The 9254-nt window shown below is 36.3% G+C and overlaps 2 protein-coding genes across 2 annotated transcripts; both read right to left on the reverse strand.

Moving 5' to 3' along the window:
• Positions 1 to 558: 558 nt before the first annotated feature.
• Positions 559 to 1879, reverse strand: LOC106320476. Its single transcript, XM_013758848.1, has 2 exons — positions 1491 to 1879; positions 559 to 1422 (listed from the first exon to the last, which is right to left on the reverse strand). Exons 1-2 carry the CDS (start codon positions 1630 to 1632, stop codon positions 758 to 760), a joined length of 807 nt encoding a protein of 268 aa, XP_013614302.1. The 5' UTR covers positions 1633 to 1879; the 3' UTR covers positions 559 to 757.
• Positions 1880 to 4264: 2385 nt separating this feature from the next.
• On the reverse strand, positions 4265 to 8901 carry LOC106320477 (nuclear export mediator factor Nemf). The gene is made up of 14 exons (XM_013758849.1): positions 8666 to 8901; positions 8476 to 8588; positions 8296 to 8392; positions 8095 to 8219; positions 7541 to 8012; positions 7265 to 7450; positions 6883 to 7176; positions 6645 to 6797; positions 6418 to 6572; positions 6217 to 6322; positions 5213 to 6118; positions 5034 to 5115; positions 4657 to 4941; positions 4265 to 4569 (listed from the first exon to the last, which is right to left on the reverse strand). Exons 1-14 carry the CDS (start codon positions 8768 to 8770, stop codon positions 4376 to 4378), a joined length of 3273 nt encoding a protein of 1090 aa, XP_013614303.1. The 5' UTR covers positions 8771 to 8901; the 3' UTR covers positions 4265 to 4375.
• Between the last annotated feature and the right edge of the window lie 353 nt (positions 8902 to 9254).

Below are 9254 nucleotides of genomic sequence, written 5' to 3' on the forward strand. Positions count from 1 at the left end.
GTTACAATGGGAACCATCTTGTTGACGATGAGCTCAACTATAGCCAAGAAAAAAAAAAGGGTGTAATATCCCGATTTGTGGTATATGTGAAAGGTTTAATAAAATTGATTTGACTACCTATGTCACCAAAATGTACTTACATGTTCGGTCACACATCTGTTTAGAAGTCCAGAGTTAGGCGTGCTTGAGCTGGAATAGTAGAATGATAAGTGACCTATCAAGAAGTGATTCGCAATATCGTGCGAGTGAGGTCAAAGCACCAAGAAAAGTTATGTGGTGATTGCAAGGTTAGTAAACAAGATTTTTCCGAAGTTAAAGGGCCGGCTGTTGCACAAAATGGGACCGATGGGCCGAGTGAGCGGTCATGGGAGACTTATTAGGCGTGGGCGGTCGTGGCGTTACAAGTGGTATCAGAGCCAAACCTAGAAGAGTGTGGAGTCCAGTGAGGGATCACACTAACATGGGTAATGATATTGGGGCGCAATTGTAAGAACCAAGCTTAGCTAAATGAAGCATAATGTGATTTTGGGCAGCAAACAAATGGTAAGAGTCAAACATTGTCCTTAAACAAATAAGTAATTCTTTTCAGCTTTACAAAACATCTACAATAGAACCGAATCTCTTGGAGCCTTTGGTAAACTTCGTCTGCAGCCATATTGCAGGCGCAGAGAAGAACACTACAGATGTCGAAACTGTAAAACAACAAAACAAAAGACCATATATATACACAGATGGTTGCAAATGTTAAGCAGAAATATCAGAGACGAAATCCATGGTTCCTAGGACTATGAGGAACACTGCTTGCTCTCCCCCAGAACCTACGTTCCTCATTGCACCCGTACTTTCCGTTACCCCCACCCTGTGGATCCCCCCAGCCTGCGCCTCTAGGGAAATCTAACGGCGGAGGTGGTGGTGGTGGTGGGCGCAGCCTACAAGTCAAGTAATTAGGTGGCTGAAAGTAAGCACTGTGGTGGTGATAGTTATGCGGCTGCTGTGAGATGTTAGGACTGCTCCGTACTCTATGCATCGGGTAAAGCCGGCTCAACTGGTAGCTACCCATCTCAGGCTGCTCGTTACCGTTACCGTACCCATCTGGTGACGATTCAGATTTGGGAGAGGAGGAAGCAGAGAGGGTGAAAGAAGGCCGTGTTTTTATTGGAGCGCTCTTGCGAAGAATGCCGTTGATGGCTTCGATGTAGCGCTGCTCTATCGTCTGTGGCTCGATAGGAGAACCTAATTGAACCGCTGGAAACAAGAAGGTTCTGAGCTTCGGAGTCTCCTGGTGACGCTTGTATTCGTCCATCATGTGTTTCAGATCTTCGTCCGACTTTACCGAGACCAACGCGTCGAGATCTTCTGGGATGATTTGGTATTTGAGCACCATGTCGCTCTCTGTCATCTCCGTGAGCTTCTTGGTGAGTTCTGGTAAGACGGAACAAGAAGATTAAATATTCGATTTGGTGATAATGCAAGAGTTAATTATATTTTACCGACGAAGGTGATGTCTTGAGAGACGGCGATGACGCGAGTTTCGCCGCCGACGTATTTGAGAAGGCCGTCGGAGGGTCGAGGGAGGATTTTGCCGCCGAAACTGCACATGAACTTCACTTTACTCCTCCCTCCGATTGACATTTTTGCCGCCCACTGATCTTTTTAAGGTTTCTTGTAAAATTAAATATTAATATATATAGAAAAAAAAAATGGATGCCCTAGCCTCTTCCTTCTTCGGGCGATTGTTAGAGAGACTAATGCAATTAGTTTTCTTATGAAGAAGAAAGAGGAAGAGAAAAGGTTTTGATCAAATTGAATTTTCCTGACTTGTTTCTACAAAGGAAAACAAAAAATGAGGACAAAAGGTTTTTTAACAAAGCAGCAAAATAGGAATCGTTGCCGTAGAATTCTCTTTATTTTGAGATTGATGCCTATTTATGGATTTGTATCGGAAACACCCAAACAATATGCAAAAAAAAGTGATTTCTTCGGAGAATCTTCGGAGAATATTTCCTAAATGCCTTGAGAATTTTTCAACTTTCATTTTTCTGAATATTTTTAAAACTAGATTTTAGATAATCTATTTTTTTCTAAAAATATAATATAATTACTGAAATAAAATTTTAATATTTACAAATGTATTAGGGGTCAATTACTGATTTTAATTTTTATTATTAAGATTTTATTATCTAAGATTTAACAATTGATGTCATCTAAAATGAATTTATGAGTGTGAATTCTAAAATTTTCACAATTTATTTTGGATTTAGTCTTAAATAATTTACTCATAAAAATATGCAGGACTTCATTTCATATGAGTCCATATGCAAAGAATTTCAAAATCAAATTGGTTTTAAAATTTATGATGCATGATTTATAAATACAAGAACTAATAACATAATTTAAAATCATTAATTAAATAACAAGAGATTATGATTGAATTTAAACTCTTTTAAAATCCATAACTGAATAACACCCCTTTAAAGAATTTCATAGTTTTATAAATTCTCATTTAAAATTATTTTATTATTCTACTTTTTACCTTTTTAATGTTGAGATATTTGGTTCGGCTTAGTTTCATTTTATTCAATTTTGTTAGTATTTTGGTTTATAAAAAGTAACTATCATACTAAAATCATATATACTTTAGTTTGGATCGGTTTATGTACTTTCCATTTTTGGTGTATTCGATAAAAACCATAACTATATTTATCTTTTATTGTATTTTTTTGAATTTGAGTTTATATGAATAAAAATCAGATTTATTAAAACATATTTCCAGTATTGTATCTTATAAACATTAATACAATTTCATAAAATAGAAACAAGAAAACGTTAGTAATACTATAATGTAATTAATTAACTAAATTTCAGCACAAATGTTATATTTTATTTAACTTTATGAAATAAATATAGAAACAAATTTTAACTTAAAACAAAATAACAAGTTAGTAAAATCAAGTTTTTAAATATTAAGATCATATCAATAAATAAATATGTATATATATATTATCAATTATATATAATAATATATTTTACTATAGATATTTTCGGTTTGATCGGTTTAGATACCAATACATGTCTATATATTACCATTAGGATTAGCAAAAAAGTCTGAGCCAAACAGAACTAAGCCAAACAGAACCAACTGAAGCAAACCGAAACATGCCAAACAAAACCAATTGAACCGATCAATTAACTAAATTTCAGCAAAAATGATATATTTTATTTTATTTTATGAAAATAAATATAGAAACAAATTTTAACTTAAAACAAAATAACAAATTAGTAAATTCAAAATTTTAAATATTAAGATCATATCAATAAATGAATATGTATATATATATATATTATCAATTATATATAATAATATATTTTAATATAGATATTTTTGATTTGATCGTTTTAGATACCAATACATGTCTATATACTACCGTTAGGATTGGCAAAAAAACCTAAGCCAAACAGAACCAACTGAACCAAACCGAAACTAGCCAAACATAACTAACTGAACCGATCGAAACCAAAGTATTGTCCCAACCATTATGTTGAAGTTTCTATCAAACCAAACAGTTTGGTTTGGTTCGTTTTAAACCAAAAACCAAAGTGTTTATTTAGCTAAATTAACTAATTATATAATATTAAGATAGTTTACCATCTAGCTTACACATTCTAATATGATTTTATACATTTTACTTATAAAAACACACAACTAATAACAAAATAAATGAACATGATTCTTGTACACTATCATCAAAATCGAAAAGCTAACTTGCTAGTTACTAACTAGTAGGTTTGAAGATAAATTATTTAGAATTATTGAATTACTTGTTTTACATTTTTTGTTGTGATATTTATTTTTAAGTTTAAGTATACATAAATTAATTAGTTTTTATTAGATGATGATTTGTTTATGATTTATAACTATATATTTAACCGAAATAGAACAAAATTAAAATCCAACTCGATTAAATTGAACCGAACACATATCACATTAATTTCGGTTTAATCCGGTTAAAATTTCTTTATAACTAAATAAACCAAAACAAATTTATCTAAAACCAAACCTAAATTCCTAAATGCAATTTTTTAAAAGTAACACTTATTCAATTTATTTGGTATTACTAAATCAAGACCATTTTTTTTCAGTTCGGTTTTTAGTTTAGGTTGGTTTTAGTTAATTCGAGTTTATCGGATTGAACGCCTTTTTAAGTGTGTGAAGTGTGAACCAATGCAAAAAATTCCACCAGCAAATCTTGGATAGGACGAATATTCTTATTTTCGGAATAACAATTTATAATAAACCTTCAACAACAAAAGTTCTCCAGTGAACACAAAACGCAACTAATCATTCCTTGAAAGATAACAAAAGAAAAAATAAAACCTAGCCATGGTGTTTCCCGCTTTTCTTGCCCTTCTTCTGTTTCTGCTTCAATTGCGTCAACCCCGCTGCTGTGATCTTCACATTCCCTACAAGAGCAGCCATCAGCTCCGGATCCGTACAAGCCTTCATCAGCTCTTTCTCCCTGACACTCGCTTCCGACATATGTGTGAACAGATTCATTGCGGTTTTTGCAGCTGCCCAAACACATAAACAATCATCAGATAAAATAATCCAAAACCTCTACGTTAAGGTTAAGATAATAGGGAAAAAGTGTTTATTACCCTTTCCTTTCTTCATGCTCCCTGGGATCGCTTTGACTCTGTATTTATATGACTGGAGCGCGTTGTAGGGGCCGCACACAGGGACCGCATATAAGAGAACGTCAGTTGGTAATGGGTTACCAGTTAGGTAATCGACATCAATCAGTTTTTCTTTCTCTTCCTCCCCAAGCTCATGAATATCATCTTCTTCCATTACCACTTTGTCCATTTCTTTCCCATGGCAGTCCCTAGCAAGATGTCCAACCTTCTTACACCTATAACATATTTTCACAGCATCTTCTGTCTCTGCACACAACAACCATCAGTATCATATGCATGGCGACTCTAATGAAAATATGTATGTGAAGAAACAATTTCAGCAGGTCGTATAAATTTACCTTCTGAAGGTTTCTTCTCTTTAGTGACTGTGGGCTTCGTACTCTGTGCCTCGGCATCATTCTTCTGTGGCTTTCCAGAAGACTGCACATGGAAGAGTATTAAATTTTTCCCCAAATTTCATGGTCATTTGAAAGAAAGAAAACGGAGAATGCAACTGAGTTATTCAGAAAGTACTTACTGCCAACAACGCCATTCGAATTTTTCTTTCTTCTTCGTCTTGATCAGCATATTTCTCCTTCATTTTCTTAAGTTTACCCCTTTGCCCACGGCTAACTTTTTCCCCAGCTGGCTTGTTCTCAGGTATGGTCTTGTTGGCTTGCCTTGAAGAAGCATTTTTTGCCTTGCTTTGCTGCTTTTCTTTCTCAGTGTTACCATCTGCGGCTTTGTTACCGCTAGAAACACTTTTTTCCTTCCGCTCCGGCTTTTCTTGGCCAGTGTTATCATCAGCGGCTGTGTTACCGCTTTCGCCCATCTTAAGCTTTCTTCTTTGAGCTTTTGATATGTAAGGCTTATCTCTCACTACTGATTTCTTCTCCTGCTCTTGCGATTCATCCCTTGATGTCTCTATTGTATGGTTCTTGCCTGCCACCGTTGCAGTACCAAGACCAAGGGTTCTATCAAGAAGATCTTCAAGCTGTGACGTAGCTGCTGCAACGTTTTCTCCATCAATTCCAGATGAATTCATGTCCAAAGAAGAAGCATCTTGGCTCAATGCTGTATTTGATTCCTGTAAATTCTTTTCTCCTGCTGCAGAAACCTCTTCATTCTCTGCTTCGTTCTCTGACTCAGCATCTGAATGCTCATCAGGAGCATGCGTTTCCATGCCAACATCATTCATTCCTTCTTCTTCACCTCTTACCCTTCTTTCATTCAAATGAGCTCCCAAGGAACTCTCGTCCAAACGAAACAACAGTCCAAAACCCATTATAAGTGGGTGTGGGGGAAGGAAGTTTTTCTTACCTCGTATCATGAAACTTCCAACTGTGAGGTATTCTCCAGTAGGAGCTGTTTTACTGACCTGATGAGGATAAACCCACCATGCACTAGTGACAATCTTGGAATCCCAGGCCTGACTATGACATACCTGCATCAACGAATTACATTTAAAGGTCTGTCCTTAACGCATTCCACATCATAGTCATACAATTCAACCCAACTTAAGTTGTGGATAAAACCGCTTACCGTAAAACATCCAGCTTGGTTTAAAGTGAGAGGCGGTACACTTTGTTCAGGTTTATGATTCTTTATCACAGTACTAGATGCTCCATGAAGCTCTGCATGCACATACCTAAAAAAGCATGGTGAAAAGAAACTCATGATAACAGTTGAAAATATAATACCAACACAAAAACTAAGAAAAGAACTCTATACATGAAAACTTACAGGTCTCCTTTTGACATGTAACGTTTAACTATCATCTCATTTTGCTGAGCATCACGACCACTGATGACCAAGTAGTTCTCACTGCTAATGAACCAATTGAATTTCTCAAACCAGTGAATCTTTCTCATGTGTGAAATAGTTGCAACCACTTTCTCCTATTAGATAGAAGAATGCAAATGATTAGTTGACTGCGAGCAAGAACAACGGCGATGAAGATGAAAGATTACCTGAGAAAGCTGGTGGCGTGTCTTTTTCTCGGCTGCTTTAAAAGCCTTTTCATGAGCAGAAACAGTCTTCTCCTGCTTGGTTTCTTGCTTCTTCTTCATTTCATACCAGCGCCTGGCATTACCGTGCGCAGAAAGTGATAGGTCAACCTCCACCTACGGAAACCACAAATCATGCCCCATATGTCAGAACAAGAAAGAAGATGAGCTTATCTTATTCAATGTAGGGCGATATCAACACCTTTTCCACAGGGAGCGTCTTCTCATCATCATCCATTTCATCGAGATTGTTACACAACAACAATGTCATGCAATTCTTCTCCAGGTTAAGTTTGTCAATTACTCCAGCAACCGGATTTCCTAGTTTTTTTTCCTCCTTGACCATACGAGCTAGATCGTCCCAGCCCATACCCTTTGCAAGCGCTACACGAACAGCTAATATGGCAGCATCTACATCTTCTAAGTTGTACTCAATCAATTCAGCCATATTAACACAACGGTCGACTTCTTTCTTCAGAATTTGAACACGGTTTTCCTACAACATGATTACAGAAACATTGCACTTACATTTACAATGGAGAGAAGTTGTACAGGGGGTATACGGAGATGGGAATACCACAAACCTGATCCTGGCGAATCTTATTGAGTTTCTGACTGGCAGAATCTTCTTTTGCCTTTTGTTGGAATTCAGATCTTTGGCTCTCAATTTTGCTGTAGAACTCGTCTAAAGCCGCATCAAAAGTTTCAAACTTTTCATACACTCTTGATTTGAATTGGTTTAATAAGATTGGACAGAACTCATCATACATCTGCAGACAACCAGGCAAAAGAAAATCAAATATATATTTTATTGCCCTTTAAGAAAAGAAAAAAATAGAAGACAAGAGTTAAATATTGACCTTCGTAACACCGCCCTGAGAAGACGTGTCATTCACCAACAACTGTTTCTGCATTAGAATATAACCTTCTGGAACTTTTTGACCATATATGATATCTTCAAGCCAATCTTCAAATACGATGACAGCTTGAACCAATAGCTGAATCTCATTATCATCTAACTTCTTCTCTTCTGAAAGTTTGGTACTTGGAACTAGACCAGCATCCAGAATTATGTGCTCAGAGAGCTGTGGCCCGTACCCCAAAGCATCACCAAGAATATTCTTCAAGGTAAATTGTTTAGCTTCATTCGACTTGCCACCCTTCTTGCCACCATTCTGCTCCTTTGGCTCATTATCTTTTGCTTCATGATCCTTTGGCGAGAAAGCAGTAAGCGATTCCTGCAGCTTCGAAGCTGTGGTCCTCTCAAAGAGTCTACATATCTCTATAGGATAACGGTGGCGAGACATGATAGCAAAACCCTTATTGTCATCTCTACAAGAATTGGAATAAGCAATTCACTACAAAGGCCACATTCAAGGCAGAAGGTTTTAATGGAAGGAAAAGAAAAACGAACCTATGTGAGCGGAGGAGAGTCATAATCATATACTCGGAATCCGTGAGGATTATGTTTCCTTGAGCATACAGCTCCAATATAACATAGTGTGCATTCGCACCCAGCCCAAACTGGAAGACAATGATCTGGAACCAATAGCAAAAAGCATCTTTTAACGAAAACAGAATGGAATCAATCAAACTAAAGTTCAACTTCCATTACCCTGTCATAACCAAGCTGCCGCACATCCTCAAGCCTCCTAGTCCGAATATGCTTTCTTAACTTCAAAGTAAACCCAGAAGGAGTATTGCTCTTATCCCTACAAGAAAATCAAATCTTCACTAGTGCTAAAAAGAATCGGAAAAGTACCATCAGATTGAATAGATGCGTACTGCTGTATACCTGACATACGCAGTGGTATGCAAACGAACACCACTTTCCATCAAGAGTAAGACCTTCTCGCTCTCACCAGATTCAGTGATGCCGCTACTATTCAAGAGCTTGAACATATACGTCTGCAATCAATCAAACAAACAAAGAGTGTATCAAATCAAATCGGATTACAAGGAGTGCGTAGCGTAGAGATTTGTACCTTGGGAGATATATCATAGACGTTGGAGCATCTCATGCCGATCAACCGCTTCAAGCACTTGACCTCCGCGGCCACGTCGGCCGTGTTCATTCGCACCTTCACCATATCTCTTAACCTCGATTCACTGTGTTGATGATCTCAGAACCTAAAATGAGATAATCGAATTTCTAGAACGACAAGAAGAGGGCTGAGCGTAGAAGAAGAAGAAGAAGAAGACAAAAGAAACTTGTGAGCTTTTTATGTGGGTTAGGCCGAGTTATGGGCCTGCAAAGTCCCTACTTAATGGCATAGAAGAAAAAGAGAAACTTCTGAGTTTTTTTGTTATAAGATAAAATGATTAAACATATTATTTACAGTTTGATATTTTATAGAGAAATTCTCTATGATAATCATTTTTAGTTTATTTTCATAAAAATAGCATTTAAAGAAAAATGACTAAAAAAACTTTTATTAAAGGGCAAAATAACATTTATACATTTGGTTTAACTAATCTAAATTTAGAGTTTAGAGTTATAAAGTGTGATTTTGAGGAAAGAGTTTCAAATTTTTAAAAATAATAAAAAATATTAAAAATTTCAAAATAAAAAGA

Source organism: Brassica oleracea, unplaced genomic scaffold, assembly GCF_000695525.1.
Source record: "Brassica oleracea var. oleracea cultivar TO1000 unplaced genomic scaffold, BOL UnpScaffold00935, whole genome shotgun sequence".
NCBI classification, from domain to species: Eukaryota; Viridiplantae; Streptophyta; class Magnoliopsida; order Brassicales; family Brassicaceae; genus Brassica; species Brassica oleracea.

What these genes read in the sequence shown, in the direction of transcription:
- LOC106320476 (XM_013758848.1), bottom strand. Translation starts at nt 1,632, where the DNA reads ATGTCAATCGGAGGGAGGAGTAAAGTGAAGTTCATGTGCAGTTTCGGC. An exon ending in TCAAGACATCACCTTCGTCG is followed by an intron (nt 1,423 to 1,490) that starts GTAAAATATAAT and finishes CCGTCTTACCAG; the next exon opens with AACTCACCAAGAAGCTCACG.
- LOC106320477 (XM_013758849.1), bottom strand. Translation starts at nt 8,770, where the DNA reads ATGGTGAAGGTGCGAATGAACACGGCCGACGTGGCCGCGGAGGTCAAG. An exon ending in CATACCACTGCGTATGTCAG is followed by an intron (nt 8,393 to 8,475) that starts GTATACAGCAGT and finishes ATTTTCTTGTAG; the next exon opens with GGATAAGAGCAATACTCCTT. An exon ending in AGAGAAGAAACCTTCAGAAG is followed by an intron (nt 4,942 to 5,033) that starts GTAAATTTATAC and finishes TGTTGTGTGCAG; the next exon opens with AGACAGAAGATGCTGTGAAA.